Here is a 21,047-nt window from a genome sequence, read left to right on the forward strand (position 1 = left end):
TTTACCTTTTTAAATCAACAATTACGGCATTTCAAAACAATTGCGTTCAAAACATTTTGACAGCTTCAATTATTTTGGATAGCCACAACTAGTATGTATCAGGTAATTGTGGTGATTCTGTAAAATTACCTCCTATTCTCTAACTATCCTTTACGATTGTCAATGTTGTATCATATTTGATGTTGAAATGTGAATGTTTTATTTATGTTGCATGAGCACTACGTTTAGTGTCCACAGGTAAAGTAACTTTGAAAGAACGAAGGTGAATGAATCTGCATCTTCTCCTCCTTATCCACCAAAACCTCAATGGAAATGTTATGGAAATCCTGGAGGAAGGCCGTAAATGCTACTGAGACTGGGGTTTTTTTTTCCAGGCTATTGGACTGAAAATAGAAAGGTTAAGCTCCTGTGGAAACTCATCCCTAAAGTGCCTGTCACAATTAACAGATGTGATGGAGTAATTTGTGAGATCTCAATGTATGAGTCCCTTTGGTGAGATTCAGTGCTGCAGCATTTACCATAAATTAGCAAAACAATAAAAGTTTTCAGTCCAGAATGGAAAAAAATATATGCATTTAGAGAGACATGACAGTGAAACAGTGAAATTCAGAGCATGTGGTATTAATAAATTATTGAGTATAGATCTGAATTTCCTTTAACGTTTATTAACAACATTACAATAAAGCTCTGAAATGGTTCATCAATACAACATTGAAGGTACAGTGTATTTACAAATCTGTGAAATACATAAGCATATGCATTGGACTGGGTACTGATAAGATTTATTGGATCTACAATCTTTGCACTATTTCTTACCTCATATGTTACAATCTATTCACTTTGGAGCCATTTTTTATCATGTTAGGGCCTGATTATGAAGAAGCACACAAGGGAGCTCAAAAGGTAGCATCAATGTAATACTGTGGCTCTTTATAATTTTGTACTGATAGCAACAAAAATGCCTGTGCGCATCAGCAGAATCTGAAATACATAGGCCTCCTATTAAGTGTTTTATTCCCATCAGAATGAAACAATTATACACAAGCCTGACGTTCTGCAGCGCATTCTGTGGCTACAAACATCCTTGTCTGCTGTCAAATTATTATTTGTACATTGTTTGTTGTTCTAGTCGAGGAGATAAAGCATAGGGAAGATTAGTCATTCTGTTCCAATTTGAAGCTTTCATCAACAGACTTTAAAAAAAAATTATATGCAAGTGCTGCTATCAAAAGCAATTTTATCAGCAGACAAAGCGAACCCAGATGCCCTTCTATGTGCTGGCTGATATTGTAAGATATACAACAATTGCCCAATGGGAAAGTTATTGAAGAGGAAATTGTAAGGTTAAATTGTCCATGAAAAGAACATTCCAGCCACCTGCTCCACTCCTCGTTGTAAAGGACAATGTCACATAATCAAGTCCAAGTTCCTGGAAGTAAAGCACCAGAGATGTTGAGATGTGCTCACTGAAGGTGCAGTGTCTATTTCTAATCATTCCAGAGCCACTATATCATTCCTTTTTTTCTGAAAAAGCAAAAAGACATTTTTATGTTCTGGAAATGTATAAACATTACCCATTGCAATATCTATCAGCTCTCAAAAGTGGTTGCCAACAATTCGTGTTATAATACCATAGAACTTAATTAAAAATATTTATTTTGACAAAGTATACTTGGCTGTAATAAAGAGTATACTGAGGGTATAGCCAGATAGTCAATTTACCTTACGGAGAGGAAGTATTTATATTCTTGCCTTATTTAATGCCCTTTAAAGACAATAGACAATAGGTGCAGGAGGAGGCCATTCGGCCCTTCGAGCCAGCACCGCCATTCAATGTGATCATGGCTGATCATTCTCAATCAGTACCCCGTTCCTGCCTTCTCCCCATACCCCCTGACTCCGCTATCCTTAAGAGCTCTATCTAGCTCTCTCTTGAATGCATTCAGAGAATTGGCCTCCACTGCCTTCTGAGGCAGAGAATTCCACCTGAGGCAGAGAATTCCACTCAACTCAAGTTTCCTTGAACTCAGCTGAAATCAGGTTGATTTTGACAATATATTGTTTCACGGCAGACACTTTTCAAAGTTGGAGGTTATATATGTTTAAAAGACATTGTGGTCCAAGTAATGTACACCTCAACAACATGATAATAAATGAACAGCGGGTGCTTGCTTGATGGGATTTTAAAAATGTCCGTCAGCTATGGAACATATGATGCCCATTGATTTTTTAACCTTCACAAGTTTATTCACGGTCAAGTCAATTATCTTGTGCATACTCCAAGTTGCTGATCACAAATTCTAGCATAGATTTCCAATATTTAGAATTTATTGTGCTTTATTATGGAATATTAGGCACCCTTTAAACAGGCTGATTTGAGTGCAGTGACTTTGCATGACAAATCATCTTTAGAAAAATTGGGAATTCACAAAGCATTAAAATGCATGATGCATAGTCCTGGATGGTCATGGATAGTCCTGGAAATCAAGATTATGAACTAACCATAAACAAAGCACTGAAATAATATACCATCGGGGTTTAAGCAAACATTTTTCACATTTAAGACTTCTTAATTATAAATATAAAGAAGCATACTTCTAAGTGAATAAAAATACTGAGAATACAATTTTACGCTCATTCATTCTGAATTCATCTGGTCAGTATTTACTCAAATTCAAGTTTAGAAATAAATGGTATCATTACCTTGTTCTCCATGTAGGGCCGTGTTCTTGGACGCTGCTCTCAACTAGTCGTGAATAAAGGTAGCTTTGTGCTCCATCATCTCTTTAGCTTCGCTGTTATTCATTGACTCCTCCGAGTTCTTAATGTGTTTCATTTCACCTGAAAGTAACAGGCGAAGTCTAAATTCTTTAACAAAACCGTGTATGGCAGATAAGGTGGAAAACACAAGCATGGATGTCAGCATAGTTTTTTGATGGCCTTCCCATTACTCCATTCCTCCAACAGACACCAGAGGACTGCTCTCATGCCATCATTAAATCAGCAGTAGAGTTGCTACCTTACAGCAGCCGAGACCTGGGTTCGATCCTGATATCGGGTGCTGTCTGTATGGAGTTTGAACATTCTCCCTGTGACCGCTTGGGTTTTCTCTGGATGCTCCGTTTTTCTCCCACACTCCAAAGACGTACAGGTTTGTAGGTTAATTGGGTTTGATAAAAATTGTAAACCCATGTATAAAATAATTAAAATAATTAAAGTAACAACTTAACATCATCTCATCCATAGATATACACAAAATGCTGAAGTAACTCAGCGGGTCGGGCAGCATCACTGGAGAAAAGGAATAAGTGATGTTTTGGGTCGGAACCCTTCTTCAGACTTTTCTTCAGATGCTGCGTGACCTGCTGAGTTACTCCAGCATTTTGCGTCTATCTTTGTTATAAACCAACATCTACAGTTCCTTCCTGCACACCATCCCATCCAGTGTGGATGGCTAGAACTCTCCATTTGAATGATCCTATGTCAGTTCCGGCCTAGCTGACAATATCTCAATAAAATTATGTTGGTTACTCCAGGACTATGTGTTATTCATGCACTTAACAATCAGGCTCGGATAGTTCCATGATCCTGAACACCTCCGAGTTAAAGCTGTTAACAGGATTCAACAAGTGTAATTTTTCATTCTCCTGATGGACACCACTAATCCAAGGTGCACCTGGCTACGCTCATGCTTAATGCCTTGTACATCTTCATCTGAATCAAAACAACTTCCAAGTTACAGTCAGATGCACAGACACAGAAGGCTGAAGAGGCCGTCAATGGATATTTTTAAGGCAGAGATAGATAGATTCTTGATTAGTGCAGGTGTCAGAGGTTATGGGGAGCAGGCAGGAGAATGGGGTTAGGAGGGAGAGATAGATCAGCCATGATTGAATGGTGGGGTAGACTTGATGGGCCAAATGGCCTAATTCTACTATTCCTTAAAACCTTATGTATCATTTGGCTGCTTTCTAGTACAGAAAGCAAATGAGCAGAAAATAGCAAAATAAATTGAATCAAAATTAAATTAACCGTGGTCCTTCAGAACAAGGAAAATATCAATATCACATCATTCCCATTAGTAGATCAGTGCATTTCTATTATCAGCCAAATTGGCCTGACTGCCTCTTGAGATTGCATAAATCTTTCATGTTTGAAAATTTCACCCAGGACCCAACTGACTTATTTGACATACTTGTTTTTTGCCTTTCAGTTCATGATCCCAGACAAAGCGATATAATCCCCTCTGGTTAATGTTTTGAAAGTAATCAAAAGAAGTGAGTAGTTGTGTATAAAAGCATGAATGGAATCAATAGGATGAATGCACACAAAGATGTTGTCAATGAGTGTTTCACTCAGAGTAGGGGAATCAAAACCAAGAGGACTTATGATGAAGGTGAGAGAGGCAAGATTTAATATGAACCTGAGGGGCAATTCTTTCACTCAGAGGGTGGTGGGTATATGGAACGAACTGCCAGGGGAAGTGCTTGAGGCAGATACTATAACAGCATATAAAAAACACTTGAACAGGTGCCTGGATAGAGAGAGTTCCAGCGATATGGGCCAAATGCAGGCAAATAGGACTAGCTTAGATGGAGCATCTTGCTTGGCATTGATGAGTTGGGCCAAGGGGCCTATTTCCATGATGTATGACACTACTTCATAGAACATAAAACTGTACAGCACAAGAACAGGCCCTTCAGTCCATAATGTCTGTGCTGAACATGATGCCAAGATCAATTCTTACCTGCCTTCACATAATCCATATCCCTCCATTCCCTGTATATCTAGATGCCTATTAAAAAGTCTTTCAGGAGAGAATCCCCCTGATTCTCAGCCTGAAGTAGGGTCTCGACTTGAAACGTCACTTATTTCTTCTCTCCAGAGATGCTGTCTAACCCATTGAGTTACTCGAGCTTTTGGTGCCTACCTTCGGCCCCCACACCAAAGTCCGACAAAGCTGCATCATGACTTCCTGACTCTTACACTCAATGCCCCGGCCTATGAAAGCAATTATACCATATGCCTGCTTCACTACTCCGTCTACTTGTGTTGCCACTTTCAGAGAGTTATGGTCCCCAAGATCTCTCCGTACATCAATGCTGTCAAAGGTCAAGCCATTAATTGTATATTTTTCCCTTACATCTGACCTCCCAAAGGTGCAACACCTCATTGCCACAGAAGGCTGTGGAGGCCAAGTCAATGAATATTTTTAAGGTGGAGATTGATAGATTCTTGATTAGTACGGGTGCCAGGGGTTACAGGAAGAAGGCAGGAGAATGGGGTTGAGAGGGAAAGAGAGGTCAGCCATGATTAAATGGCAGTGTAGACTTGATGGGTCACACAACTGCCTCTACAACCTATGAACTAATGAACTTATGAACCTCACACTCGCTCTGATTAAACTCCATACGCCATTTCTCTGCCTATTTCTGTAGATCCTTTCCTCGCAATCTGTGACCCCAGCGAACTTGGTGACATCTGAAAACTTACTAATCAAGCCATATACGTCTATGTTTAAATCAATTATATATATATATATATCACAAACAGCCAGAGGTCCCAGCACAGATTCCTGTGGAACTACACTGGTCACAGAGCAGCAGCCTGAATATCTCTTCCCTGGTTACCATCTTGTTTTTAACATAGGTTTAAAACAGTTGTAGTATTTTCTTTAATTCGACTTGCCAAAGCCGTTTTATCGCCACCTTTCGCCTTTCTAATTCTTTCCTCTTTCCTTTACATTCCTCAAAAGCCCTCTCGGATTCCATCCTCTTAAAACTTGTATCCTCTTAAACCTTCATTTTACTTTTTGACCAAATTTTCAATCTCTTTGGTCATCCAAGGTTCCCTTACTTTGCCATCCTCATCCCTCCTCCATTACAGGAACATGTTGGTTCTGAACTTTGATCAACTGGTCTTTAAGCAACTCCCACATGTCAGATGTGGGCTTAGCCACTACCAATTACTCCCAGTGTACCCCTCTGAGGTCCTACCTAACGATGTTGTAATTTGCCCTACTCCAATTTAGTATCTTCCCATAAAGTCCAGCCTTTTCCCTATTCAAAACTTGAGGAGTTTAAAACTTATGGAGTTGTGATCATTATCCCCAAAATGCTCTTTCACTAAAACACAAGTCACATGGCCATGCTCATTTTCCAATACAAGGACTGGTATGTTCCCTTCTTGGGTCTACTCCCTAGCGTTTGAGGCTCATTGAGGAGGCGCTGTGAACTGTTTGCGTGCTACTGTATGTTTCTTTTTTTTTTTCCATTGGAACCTAATCAGATGTACAGCACTTTGGTCAACGTGGGTTGTTTTTAAATGTGCTATACAAATAAAATTGACTTGACTTGACTTGACTTGACATACTGTTTCAAGAAATCCTCTTGGATACACCTCACAAATTCTGCCCCGTCTAAGGCTTTGGCACTGAGCAGGTCCCAGTCAAAATTAGGGAAGTTAAAGTAACCCACTAAGACAACCCTGTTGCTTCCTGAAGAAGTCTGAAGAAGGGTCCCGACCCGAAACATCACCCATTCCGTCTCTCCAGAGATGCTGCCTGTCCCGCTGAATCACCCCAGCATTTTGTGTCTACCTTTGATTTTAAACCAGCATCTGCAGTTCTTTCTTACACCTGTTGCTTTGATCTCTTTTGGTAATCTGTCTACATATGTGTCCCTCTATCTTCTGCTTGCTATTGGGGGGTCTAGTACAATCCCATTAGAATGCTTGGACGTTTCTTATTTCTAACCTCTACGCATATCGCCTCAGCGGATAAACTCTCCAGTATGTTGTCTCTGACTGCCGTAGTGACAGTCTCCCTGATCAGTAACGTAACTCCTCCACCTCTTTTCCCTCACGTCTGACGATCGCATCTGAAATATTGACATCTTGGACACATTGAGCTGCCAGTCATGTCCCTCTTGCAACCATGCTTCCGCAATGGCCACAACATCATAGTCTCAAGCACTGATCCAGGCTCATCCCCAAAGTTCATCTGCTTTCTCCACAATACTCCTTGCATTGAAATATACACACTTCAGTTCATCAATGTCACCATATTCCTTCACCCCTCGTTGCCTATCCTTGCCATGAGATTTACTGGTCCTAACCTCTACCTTCCAATCACTCCTTCCAATTTATGACCCATTACTCTGATTCACACCCCCTGACACTTTTGTTTAAATCCTCCTGAGCAGCACACTTCTTGGGGGCCCAATGTGTTCAAACATTGCTTATTTTTAATGTGAACTGGGGTTGCCATAAGCCTAGGATATAATGATCACTTTCAGCAAATCAACTTACAAAAGAATGCAAGCTGAGCCATTTAATAAATTAACTTATTAAACGTCCACTCAGTTTTTATGCAAATTTATATAAATTTGCTTTGTTTTGAAATATATTAGTTGAAAGTAACTTATTTCCAATTATTTCAGGACACCACACGTTTAGATGGACACATTGATCTAGGGTGTCATAGAGATTGACAAGGATGATACGTGAATGCCAAAAATTAAATGTTGTGATAATTCATTAAAATGGATTACATTCCTGGAATTTAAAAAGGGTGAATAGTGATTGGATCACAGTTTTGAAGAGATTAATATGAATTGATTGATACACAGCCACGTTCATAATGGAAATGTGGACGCTGTAAAGATCCGGATCCGAAACAAACTACATTGAAACCATAGGTCATCACTGAACAAGGAAAAGCATTCACAGAGATCACCAGGAGATCACCACCCACAACCCAGCATAGTTTGAAGCCCAAATGAAAAGGGCTTGGACCTTATAAGTTTACCCTTTATTATTTCTTTGCAAAGGCAGACAACATCCTCCACACAAAAAGATACAAAGTGCTGGAGTAACTCAGAGGGTCAGGCAGCATCTCTGGAGAATGTTGTATGGATGGACAATGGAGAATCTCCAGAGATGCTGCCTGACTCGCTAGGTTACTCCAGCATTTTGTTCCTTTTTTTTGTAAACCAGCATCTGCAGTTCCTTGTGTGAACATCTCCAGCTGCCTTTTGACATTAGAGAAGAGCTGACTCACAAAAGACCTGTTTTGCTTACAGTTTAACTTAACTTTACATGGCTGGTTTTAAGAGTGATATTATGCTATATGGAGAAACCTAAAATAAATCAGAGCAGGCTTATTAAAAGAATTTGATCCATGACGCTGAAAGAAATGTAATTAAATGTTGAACCATTTGATCTAGCTTTTCTTCCTTCACTCCAATACAAATAGGTTGCTTTTTGATTGCTAGCTTACTCAACTGGACGGTCATAGTTAGAAAAACAGTGTAAGACGAATGCTCAAGAGGCAGATCAAAAACAGATTCATTTGGGTGGAAAGAATTGTTGATTCATGCATGTAGTATAACTCCAACAAGAGGAATCAAAATATTAATGAGATGGGCATTGATCAGAAAACCTTTTGCTCTTTCTTATTTTCCAAAAATATGGTTCAACTATTATTTAAAGCAGCTTTTATATACGATTAGGCTTTGAGATTGTCATTCACTCTTGCGCTGCCAACTATATGGGCCATTGCAATTTACAGCAAGAAGCTATTGATTAATGCAATATAAAGTTGACTCCATTGACCGAGTGTCAGTCATAGTCCTAGACTTTTACTCGCTTAAAATAAATGTCAAATCATCCAATATTTCTTCTGACTTTTCATTGAGTGATAAATTTTAAATTGTTAGTTTCTCATCATCAAGCTCATGGTATGAGGACATAGTCTTTCCATTTCACCACCAGAAACTTGAAGCTCACCGTTAGGCACTTTTGGTGCCTGCAGTAGAAACAGTCCCAGCAGCTGTAACCAAGAACGCTCCGCACAGCTGTAAAGCACATCTAATAAGAGGTGTGTATGTAGTAATTAATGTTTTGCATAAACTAATCAATTCTCGATGCTTCATTACATTAAACTCCAAAATTCTATTGGCTTCTGCATGGATTTCTCGAACATTAATTGTACTCTCCAAATTATGCTGCTGAGCACCTGGTTGTCGGTTTATGCAAACCCTTTAAGATCTTTCCATTAAGTGTATTCTCATATCGATTTTCTTTTCCTGGAACGTATTACCACATTATTATCCACATCTGCTACCCGTTTCCTCTTTCTATTAACTTAAATGTTGTCCTGAGGTAGTTTTACTTTTTTTATTACTGACGCCTGATTGCCAATCCTTCTGCTTGTGTAAGACCAGGTAGTTTTCCCTGTGCCCAGGTTCAAGTCATTTGCATTTTCAAAGGGACAGCACAGTGGTGCTGTTGGTAGAGCTGCTCCCTCACAGCGCCAGAGACCTAGGTTTGATCCTGACCTCGGGTACTGTCTGTGTGGAGTTTGCACCTTCTCTCTCTTCCTTTGAAATTGGCACCAAAACATGCCGCCTCTTGCATGCGGGATCAGTGGACTATCTCTGTACACTTGCTAATCGGGGATGTGTTTGGGTATGGCAACACTCTATTGGACTGTTTGTAAGAAAATCATTTCACTAGGCATTTGCACTTTGCACATGTGACAATAAAAGCACCATTGAATCATTGAAACTTTGACTGTATGGGTTTCCACCGGGTGCACCAATTTTCTCTTACATTCCAAATACATACGGGTTTGTAGGTTAATTGGCCTGTGTAAATTGCCCCTCATGTGCTAGGAGTGGATGAGAAAGTAGAATAATGTAGAACTAGTTGGAACTCGATGGGCCAAATGGCCTGTTTCAATGTGTATCTCTAAACTAAACTAAACTAAACTAAACTAAACAAAACATAGAACTGAACGCATCATTAGTCCCTGCTGGGAATCATTTTGACCTATTATTTAATATTAGCATTGCCCATTTGGCAGCTTTCTTTTTCCCTATCCATCAGCATTGATTTTAGCAAAGAATACATATTAAAAACGTGTGTGTGTGTGTGTGTTGGTAGGGTGGAAAAGGGGGTCATAAGCAGAGTAAATCATATTAGATGAACTATTATGTGCTGAAGATGTCAAATGCTAAAACTGCGTGCCAAATGTTTCTGAGGGAATTGGTGAGTAGACACTTGGAAAATGTACTAAGTTACCCATTGGCATTGAGTCAGGAAAGGAACATCTCAGATCATAATTCAAGAGATTTGGAAAGACAAGATTGATATATTGGGCGGCAAAAAGATGAAACTATGTCATTAGACTTTCATTGAGTTTGTAAAAAAATCTTTAAATTCAGTCTGCATGTAAGAAATGGGAAGTTAATCAAAGTTATTGACTTAACAAGCAAATTATCTTTGAAAATAACAAATGGGACTTTTTAAACTGAAAGAATATTGCAAGTGTGGGGGCTCATTGGTCAGGAGAGAAATCTAAAGGTCACTATCGAGTCAGTGAAGCTTATTTCTGATCTCCAACATGAATCTGAACGTAGACATTGGGAATTTTTTTGGAATCACTAGACAGAATCTCCAACGGCAAAATCCTGCTTGGGAAATGAGTCTCTTTGGCCCATAATATGATCATTTGGGAGTATCGAGGAAAATCAATCCCTGCCCAGGAAACAATGTAACCATTTTGCTAGGTGGCTAAGTGATAAAGGGATCCTCTATGAGGTTGAGAGGGTTAGTCTTATTCTAACTAGAGTTTAGAAATTATACAATACGATACGATAGAACTTTATTTATCCCAGGAGGGAAATTGATCCAAAATGAGAGGTGAATTTATTGAAACATTTTAGAGACTGAGGATGCTTATCAAGGTAGATGTTTTAGGATATTTCACTCATGGGGGAAATCTAGAACTGAAGTGGAGACTTCGGAGGGGATGCAGAAGAGGTTTACGAGAATGCTGCCTGGATTAGAAGGTATTGGTAATAAGGAAAGGTTAGACAATGTTTTATTGTTTTCTCTGGAGCATCGGAGGCTGAGAGGAGACTTCATAGAAGTATATAAAATGAATGAGAGACATAAATAGAGTGGGTGGCACAGTGGCGCAGCAGTAGAGTTGCTGCCTTACAGTGCTTGCAGCGCCGGAGACCCGGGTTCCATCCTGACTACGGGTGCTGCCTGTACAGAGTTTGTACGTTCTTCCCGTGACCTGCGTGGGTTTTCTCTGAGTACTTCGGTTTCCTCACACACTCCAAAGACGTACAGGTTTGTAGGTCAATTGGCTTGGGTCTGTATACTTGGTATAATTGTAAATTGTCCCTAGTGTGTGTAGGATAGTGTTAATGTGTGGGGTTTGCTGGTTGGTGCGGACTCAGTGGGACGAAGGGCCTGCTTCCGTGCTGTATCTCTAAACTCAACTAAACTAAACTAAGCAGTCAGAACCTTATTCCCAGGGAGGAAATGTCAAAAGCACTTGGCATAGCTTTAAGGTGAGAGGGGAAAAGTTTAAAGCAGATGTGTGGAAATTGGTGTCATGTTGGGCATGGACATTGTGAGCTGGAGCACATTCTGTGCTGTTCTGTTCTATGTTCGTTGAAGTCATGCATTTGGAATAGGGTATCGATTCAAGTTGGAAATATGGAGACTTATTCATTTAATGTATTCAAGGTTTGTAGGATAATTGGCTTCGGTAAAATTTTTTAATTGTTCCTCGTGTGTAGGATAGTGCTCGTGTATCGGGGTGATCGCTGGTCAGTGCAGACTCAGTGGGCCCGAGAGCCTGTTTCCACGCTGTATCTCTAAAATCCAAAAGTCTAAAGTAAAGCCAAGACAGACAGACTTGCAGTCTAAAGAAGAGTCAGAGTTTATGTGAACAGACAGGAAAGTGGAATAATGGGCAAGACCAGATCAGCCATTGACACATTAATGGATTGAGGCACATTTAGCTGTGCTTCTCAGTTTCAATAATGTAAACCAGAAAATGCTGGAAACATTCAAAAGGTTTAAAGCTGCAACTGGAGGCAGAGAAATAGAATTAACATTTCAGGTTGATGGCCTGATGAAAGATTTTGGGGAAAGGTCATCGACTGGGAGCATTAATTCTGCTTCTATCTTCACAGGTGCTGAGTTTTTCCGTAATTTTCTGTGTTTATTTCAGATTTCTAGAATTTAAACATTTAGTATATTATCTGCTGATGTGGCCAGTGCTGATGTGGTTAAACTTTAATAAGCTAGAAACATGCTAAGACATTTCAAAACTTTAAAAAAAAACACTCGGTGGGCCAAAGGGCCTGCTTCCGCTCAGTTTCTCTAAGCTAAGCTAATCTAAAGTTCACCTGTTCTGAATGCACTATTTTGAAAGCGAACACAAATGTAGTGCACCAAATTGTGGAAAGTATTGTTGACAATAAATTACACAACAGCATCTTCCACTCAGTGGCAACTGCACATCACACTATTTGGCACAGTCTTACAAACAAATAGCACAAATCATATCAATGTTATCACAGCCCTTCTCAGAAATGTACTTTAATATTTGCTTTCTATATTGACCTACTGAGTAACACAGGAACAAGAACGTCTTTCATATTCTGTCACATCTGAGAACTGATAACGATGCCAAACGCAGAAATTCACATAGCAAATTTCATTAAACGTGTAAAAGCATCAAATTATTCCTTGAGGTCTGACCACACGTCTGACTCAGGCCATCAGAAACCAGTCAGAAGACGTTGATCGTCCTGAATGGAAAAGCAGTCCTTTTCAACTTTACTCTAAATAATAACTGATGCACTTTTCTAAAGTATTGCTACCTAATCAGTGAATGGAGTTACCATTCCATGGTGGTCCATGTTGAATCAGAGTCTCTGCTGCATTGGCATCATGTTCCCAGTTTGCGGAATCACAGCTGGTGGTGTGGAGATGTCTTTGCAGGATAGGACTGCTGGAAGCTGTTGAGAGCTGGCAAACCTGGTTGACAAGTGACTTGGATGGAGAACTATGCCTTTCCAGGACCTCTTTGTCACATTCCATATTCATTTTATCTTCTGCTGCTATTAGATTCTCAGTGCTGTCATTATTGTTCTGGTGTTGGTCATCATTCTTGTTTTGTTCTGTAGTCTCCCTTGTTTTTTCTTCTGTAACTTGCAACAAAAAAAAATTAAGGAAAGAAAAAGAGAATATCTATGATGACAATTAAGAAAATAAACATTGATCTTTAGTTTAATTTGGTTCAGAGATATAGCGTGGAAACAGGTCCTTTTGCCCATCGAGTCCACACCGACCAGCAATCATCCGGTACAATAGCTCTAATCTACACACGAGGGACAATTTCCAGAAACCAATTAACCTACAAACCTGCACGTCTTTGGAATGTGAGAGGAAACTGGAGCGGTCACAGGGAGAACATATAAACTCCACACAGACAGCACCCGAAGTCAGGATCGAACCTGGATCTTGAGCATTCCCTGCATATAGCCCCTCTCATTCCTCAGGGCCTACTTGAGTCTAACCACAGGAACTACAGTGAACCTAAACATATTACTTCTTCTTTTCTTTTAATTACTATAAAACAACATTTGGAATGCTCCTCCTGGCTCAACTGTCTTGCTGAGATATGTTGTTATTCAGTTTAGTTTATTGTCATGTGTACCGAGGTACAGGGAAAACCTTTTGTTGCGTGCAAACCAGTCAGCCAAAAAAAACAATACATGATTACAATCAATCCATTTACAATGTATAGTTACACGATGAGGGAATAACGTTTAGTGCAAGGTAAAGCCAGCAATGTCTGATCAAGGATAGTCCGAGAGTCATCAAAGAAGTAGATAATAGATCACTGCTCTCTGGTTGTGGTAGGATGATTCAGTTGCCTGATAACAGCTGGGAAGAAACTGTCCCTGAATCTGATGGTGTGCGTTTCCACATTTCTATACATTTTGCCTGATGATAGAGGGGAGAAGAGGGAGTCGCCAGGGTGCGACTCGTCCTTGATAATGCTGCTGGCCTTGCCGAGGCAGCATGAGGTATAAATGGAGTCAATAGAAGGGAGGTTGGTTTGTGCGATGGTCTAGGCTGCGTCCACAATTCACTGCAATTTCTTGCAGTCTTGGATAGAGCTGCTCCCAAACCAAGCTGTGATGCATCCTGATAAAATGCTTTCTATAACGCATCTGTAGAAGTTGGTGAGAGTTGTAGGGGACATGCCAAACTTCCTAAGCCTTCTAAGGAAGTAGAGGATCAATGATGCTTATTGTTACACGTCTCCTGTTTGTCTCCTAGCCCAGAGTATCTGCAAACTATCCCCCAAATGCTGAGCTCCATTGGGATGTCTATTGGCAGCTGACACCATGCAATGAGGACCCAGATAATGCCAGGAATCCTCCTGTTCTGGGTGAAATTTTCAAGCCTTTGGCCGACGACCAAATTTTTAGCCCTCAAATGTTTCTGTGTGCGTGTTTTTTTATATAAAAATAGTTACCCAACTCCCTATCGGAACACCAGGAATGTGATTCAATTCACAAGAGCATTTGCCTGTTTATGTTTTGGAAACAAAGCGTTTATCAAGTCAAAGAATGTCAGTGGTAGGGAAAGAATATTTTTCCCTCTCATGGCTCAAGTTTCAGCAGCAAATACGTATAGAATCATAGAGTCACAGTGTCATACAGTGTGGAAACAGGCCCTTCGGCCCAACCTGCCCACACCGACGAATCTGTCCCATCTACACTAGTCCCACCTGCCTGCATTTGGCCCATATCCCTCTAAACCTGTCATATCCATGTACCTATCCAAATGTTTCTTAAAGATTGCGATACTACCTGCCTCAACTACCTCTTCCGGTAGCTCGTTAATAGTTACCCGTCGGGTTCCTATTAAATCTTCCCCCCGTCACATTAAACCAATGTACTCTGGTTCTTGATTCCCCGAAACTGGGCAAAAGACTCTGTGTGGTTACCTGATCGATTCCTCTCATGATTTTGTACAACTCTATAAGATCACCTACAAGGTCACAGGGAGAACATATAAATGCCACAAAGACAGCACCTGACATCAGGATTGAATCTGGATCTCTAGCGCTGTGAGGCAGCAGCTCTATCAACTGTGCCACTGCATTGCTCTAATTGAATGGCACAATTGTGATAATCCTGTACCATGTGGATGCAGAATGTCCCTTTCACCCTATGTCCCTTTCTATCATTTTGAGCCAAGCATGATTTTTATGCACACATTTCTTCCACCATCTCCCACCACCTGAGACACCTTGCTCCTTTCCCCTCCTCCACATGCTCATCTCCCATCCCCCTCCCATATTTCCCTTTTATCTCCCTCCTTCATTGTTCTATCTGGGACATATGACAATAAAACACTCTTGACTCGACTCTTGACTCTTGAATATTGAGAAATGAGGAGAAACAGGGAAACCGTGGAATGTATGCCCACAGATCCTCAAAGATAGTAGCACAGATCGATAAGGTGGTTCAAAAGGCATAGAAGGTGCTTTTCTTCATTCGCTTGGGCATAGAATGTAAAAGCCAGGAGATTGTGTTAAAATATTCAGGACCATCATCATCATCATCATCATATATATACAGCCGGAAACAGGCCTTTTCGGCCCACCAAGTCCGTGCTGCCCAGCGATCCCCGTACATTAACACTATCCTACACCCACTAGGGACAATTTTTACATTTACCCAGCCAATTAACCTACATACCTGTACGTCATTGGAGTGTGGGAGGAAACCGAAGATCTCGGAGAAAACCCACGCAGGTCACGGGGAGAATGTACAAACTCCTTACAGTGCAGCACCCGTAGTCAGGATCGAACCTGAGTCTCCGGCGCTGCATTCGCTGTAAAGCAGCAACTCTACCGCTGCGCTACCGTGCCGCCCTAACATTTAAAAATAAAAATAAATCTCTAGTTGATGGGCCTTGAAATTATGTTACGACAAATTTGGTAATTAATTTCAAAATATTTCTTGATTTCAGAATAAGAAAACATCCAGTTAATGGCTTAAAAGTAGGAAATTTTGTGGTAAAGTTATTTTAACTTGAATCAAGCAACAGAAATAAAGTTAATCCATGCGACCAACTGTGCTGTTACGTTGTTGCTCTAGTCTCATTTTCTCTAAACTCTAGGGCTGAGTGTGTGAGGTGCAAGTTGAACCAGGTTGAAGCATGGTGCACACAGAAAATGTCCCTTCAATTCCCTACTGGACAAAGGACAAGTGCTTTTCACAATTAAACACACGGGAACAGAAAATAAGTCATCAAAAATTAGTGTTAAACTATTCCATGGATTTAGGAGAAACAAGGATTCCAAGGATTTAGGATTTCGTGTCAGTCTGAAGAAGGCTCTTGACTCGAAACATTACCCATTCCTTCTCTCCAGAGATGCTGCCTGTCCCGCTGAGCTACTCTAGCATTTTGGGGAATAAAATTGACTGTTTTTCAAGCCTGGTTAAGATTCTATGCAACGAGCCATTGCATTCGTGAAGAGCTACTTCTGCAGAGTATTAATAAAGCCCAGAGAGCAGAATGGTCCAGATCTCCCACAGTTAGATAATTGGCTGGCAACTCAGCAGTTAAACTTGATATCATCCTGTGTACCAATCACACACAGTCACTAATTGTGAGCGATATAGCATCAACTCGTTAAAGATTAAACTTACTGACGTCATCACATCATCAAAGCACATGACATGTTGTTCCTGGAAAATTAAGCAATGGTCTTGATGGTTCATTAGTAAAACTAATCTCTGTCTGGTGACCAGGATCAAGGAAATTCCAATCAACCAGCATGTAAAGGTCTGCTGAAGCATTAAATTCAAATTCCACAAAAATTAAACTTTATTGTGGTGCTTTCAGAACATGCTTCACCCAAAACACCATGTCTGTTTTCCCTTTGGATCCAGGCACATCTCCACTCTGTGTTGTGTTTGTGATCATTAACAAACTATGACATTCTCCAATCTAGACAGTCTGCAGTTACTTTCATACAGGAGAAACTGTATTTATTTGCTTGGAGCATAATTTAATTATATCTATTTTATATACAAGAATATCTTGGTTGTTTGCATAGCACTATCCAGTACAGACCAAGAAGGCTATACATTTGCTATTTGCCATTTACTGTTAGCTAATGACAATGGAGGTGATATTTATGTTAGTGCCATTGACTTACTGCAGATGGATGTGCAGTACTGGACAACAGACAATAACAAATTATCAGTTTGTTTTGCATGCTGCTCAATTTACCTTAAATGAAAAAGAAAATCAGGGAAGTTAAAATGCTGAAAAAAAAAGACATGAAGTGCTAGAGTAACTCAGCAGATCAGGCAGCAATTGTGGAGAACATGATAGGTGACATTTCGGGTTGGTACCCTTCTGTCTGAAGAATCAATCAGTCTGAAGTAGGGTCCCAACCCGAAACGTCACCTATCCATGTTCCCCTAGGATGCTACATGACCTGCTGAGTTACTCCAGCACTTTGTATTCTTTTTTTTGATGTGAACCAGCACCTGCAGTTCCTTGCTTCCAGGTTAAAATGCTGATTTCCCTACTGCCCAATTAGGGTTACCACTGATATCGTGGAGCTAGATAAGACTCCTTTCATGGTTCCCAACCCCTTGCCAATCTAAGTTATACCTTCCCCAGTAGCACAGGACGTTGAGGTCTAGTAATCCCAAGATTACTATGTTTTTAATCACTTTCCTGGCTCTCTAAAATCCGCTTGCAGGGCCTTGCCCTTTTCTTTCCTTACCTTCACGGATCGTAACATATATGTCAGAAATTAGACAATGGAAATCTCACTAGCTGCTCACCAGTCAGCTACCTGTTATCATTTCTCAGACCCTTGTCTTTTACTCAGTTAACATTGATAACGTCATTGATTAAAGTGGGATAGATACCTGAAGTTCTGGATGTTCATAAGAATCTATCGCTGGAGTAATAACCAGAAACCTTAAAAGATTTACGTTTGTATTGACGGCACAATGAGATACCAAAATGAGCTCCACGCACCTTGAATTGCCAGCTCCTTCCATTTTTCTTTATTCTGCTGAATTATGTCCATCCAGTTCAACTTAAAGCATTTGATGTCCACGGTGGCGACCGAATACTCTATGGAACAGCCTCCATCTGATGCAACGCTCCTTACGCTGTGCCTTCGAGTTGAGTCTGGAGTATTACCTACTCCAATATTGGTAAGACTTTAACAAACCAAAAAGATATTCATGTTAATTGGCGAAACAAAGAAAATGTTTAGGTAATTATTTAACAAGGGTGACCAAAGTAGTCTAAAATAAGGTCATAAGGTCATAAGTAATAGGAGCAGAATTAGGCCATTCGGCCCATCAAGTCTACTCTGCCATTCAATTATGGCTGATCTATCTCTCCCTCCTAACCCCATTCTCCTGCCTTCTCCCCATAACCCCTGACTCCCATACTAATTAGGCAGCCCGTACTAAAATAAGCAATGTTAAAAGTGGGCAAAAAAGTGCTGGAATAATTCAGCAAGACAGGTAGCATGTTTACAGAATGTCAGAAGAAGGGTCCCGACCCAAAATATCACCTATCCATCCATGCTCCAGTGATGCTGTGCGACCTGCTGAGTTACTCCAGCACCTAGTGTCCTTTTTGTAAACCAGCATCTACAGTTCCTTCTATCCACAATGTTAAAAGTGGGTTGAGTATACAATTAGCTTCTGTAATGACCCAACGGTATGAACATTGATTTCTCTAATTTCAAGTAACCCCATCATTCCTTCCTTCCCCCCTCCCCCTCCCTAGTTGTCCTACTAGTTCCACTGTTCGCATCCTTGTATCCCCTGGTTATCACCTCTTACCCAACCAACAATGGGCCACTACGGGCTCCAACCTTCCTTGGTCATCTGTTTTTAGGTTTTATTTTTAGATTTTAGAGATACAACGCGGCCCACCGAGTCCGCACAGCCCAGCGATCCCCGCACATTAACACTATCCTACACACACTAGGGACAATTTAAATTTTTTTTTTTACCCAGTCAATTAACCTGTACGTCTTTGGAGTGTGGGAGGAAACCGAAGATCTCGGAGAAAACCCACGCAGGTCACGGGGAGAACATACAAACTCCGTACAGATGGCGCCCGTAGTCAGGATCGAACCTGAGTCTCCGGCGCTGCATTCGCTGTAAGGCAGCAACTCTACCGCTGCGCCACCGTGCCACCATCTGTTGCCAGCTCTGCTTTGTTCTGACCTTTTTCTACCTCCAGTTCCCCATCCTCTACTTTCAGTCTGAAGAAGCATCACAACCTGGAACGTCACCAATCTTTTTTCTCAGAGGTGCTGCCTGACCCTCTGAGTTACTCCAGCACTTTGTGTCTATCTTCAGTATATAACCAGCATCTGTAGTTCCTGTCTACACAAGGGATATACTTATGTAATCTGATCTACATTGTTCCAAATGTTATAGATGACAACATGGCTAGGAGTGACTTCTTAAAGTCTAGCCTAAATTTTAGGAATTTTAAAGCTGAACATGAGAAAAGACCTTGTCCTCAAAAAGTTTTTGTTTTAAGTTTCAAAACAAAACTGTGGATGCTGGAGATCTGAAATAAAACAGAAAATGCTGAGGATAATCAATATTTCTGGCAGAATCTATGGAGAAAGAGAAAGATAAATTTAATGTGTCAGATCGACAAACTTTCATTGGAACAGATGGGAAGTGGCAGCTTGAACCAGGGACAAAATGTCGTCACTATTAGAGCCAGTGGGACATAAAGCCAGGAGGTTGTGGAGTGTGGGTGGGGAATGGTCGGGGTGGTCAGGGATAAAGGAAGACGGTGAGCAGCTCCCCAGAGAGCTGACTACCCAGCAGCCATCCTTTTACTTCTGGGTCATGCACGGTAAATGCTTCTCTGTACGGGCCATCCAGGGACAGTCAAACATCTCACACAACATCTGGACTCACAAAGACGATTGAAATGGTGATCAGAGAGTACAGAGCAGAGACTGCTGCGATCTCTCTGCTCAGCTCTGTCTGTGTGACTGTTGACTAAGTCATGAGTGCACTCTAATCTGCCAGCTCTTTCTCTGGTCTCTCTGGCACAACATGGCTCTGCTCCTGTGATCTGCCAAGCTCTGACCTTTGTCATCTCTGTGCATTATAGCCCATCTGCTCTTAGTGCTTCCTGACTGTCCCAGCGATCCCTTCCTCTCCATCTGCCAACTCTATTGTGTTCTGTTTCCCATCTGCTTCTGAAATCTCCCGACAGTCTGTCTGCTTCTGTCTTGATCCATATAAGGCTGAATCACTCCCCTTCTCTGTGTCCTGAGCATTTGGTGCAAGATTGGAAACATAAAGCTCGACCAACCGTTCATAATGTTCATTTTGACAACTCTGAGGAAATATGGGGTAACTTTCACATACAATCCCAGGCAGCTAAACCAGAAAAAAACCCCATTTATTGGGCAATTCTAAAATCCATTGTAGAAAGCTGCAAATGAATTGTAACATCAAGGTTAGAAATACTGCATCGTTGTATCCAGAAAACTCCACAGTGCAACACTAGATGGCGCTACATCATAAATTACAGAAAATCCCTCAAAATGTTATCCAAAGTTCAAAATCTCAGTGATAAAATGTTACATTTTAACCTTCCAAGGTTATCTCGACCAAGAAAGAATAATACCATTAGGCACATTGTTACTCCTCAATTACATCCGATACTTATAGATCCTTGGTGTGCATACCTCTGAAGATCTGTCCTGGACCCAGCACATTGATGCAATCATAAAGAAAGCCCATCAACACCTCTACTTCCTTAGAAGACGGAGGAAATTTGGTATGTCGATAAATAATCTCTTGAACTTCTGCAGGTGCACAGAAGAGAGCATATTGACTGGTTTGGTTCCGCAACCGAATGCCCAGGAACAAAAAAGATTACAAAAAGTGGTGAACATAACCCAGTCCCTCACGGGTACTGACCCCCCCACCATAAAAGGGATCAACAGGAGTAGCAGCCTCAAAAAGGCAGCCAGCATCATCAGAGACCCACACCACCCTGGCCACACTCTCATTTCACTCCTGCCATCAGGAAGAAGGTATTGGAGCCTGAAAACTTTAATAACTTTGATACTTTATACACTATAACCTTTATATACCATAAACTTTATGTCTATTATAAGGGTCAGT

The 21,047-nt window shown here is 40.8% G+C and overlaps 1 protein-coding gene across 4 annotated transcripts in view; it reads right to left on the reverse strand.

Annotated features, from left to right (window-relative positions):
- Positions 1–2,703: 2,703 nt before the first annotated feature.
- The window catches only part of pde1a (phosphodiesterase 1A, calmodulin-dependent), a 366,356-nt gene continuing 348,012 nt past the window's right edge, over positions 2,704–21,047 (reverse strand). For 3 of the 4 annotated variants that reach the window (XM_078404063.1, XM_078404065.1, XM_078404066.1), the window contains 3 exons: positions 17,896–18,083; positions 12,711–13,019; positions 2,704–2,841 (listed from right to left, as the gene is read on the reverse strand). In XM_078404063.1, coding sequence (XP_078260189.1) covers positions 2,747–2,841; positions 12,711–13,019; positions 17,896–18,083 — 592 coding nt within the window. In that variant the 3' untranslated portion in view covers positions 2,704–2,746. The remainder of the gene's footprint in view (positions 2,842–12,710; positions 13,020–17,895; positions 18,084–21,047) is intronic. The other variant, XM_078404064.1, reaches the window with a different exon arrangement.

This window comes from Rhinoraja longicauda, chromosome 8, assembly GCF_053455715.1.
Source record: "Rhinoraja longicauda isolate Sanriku21f chromosome 8, sRhiLon1.1, whole genome shotgun sequence".
Classification (NCBI taxonomy): Eukaryota; Metazoa; Chordata; class Chondrichthyes; order Rajiformes; family Arhynchobatidae; genus Rhinoraja; species Rhinoraja longicauda.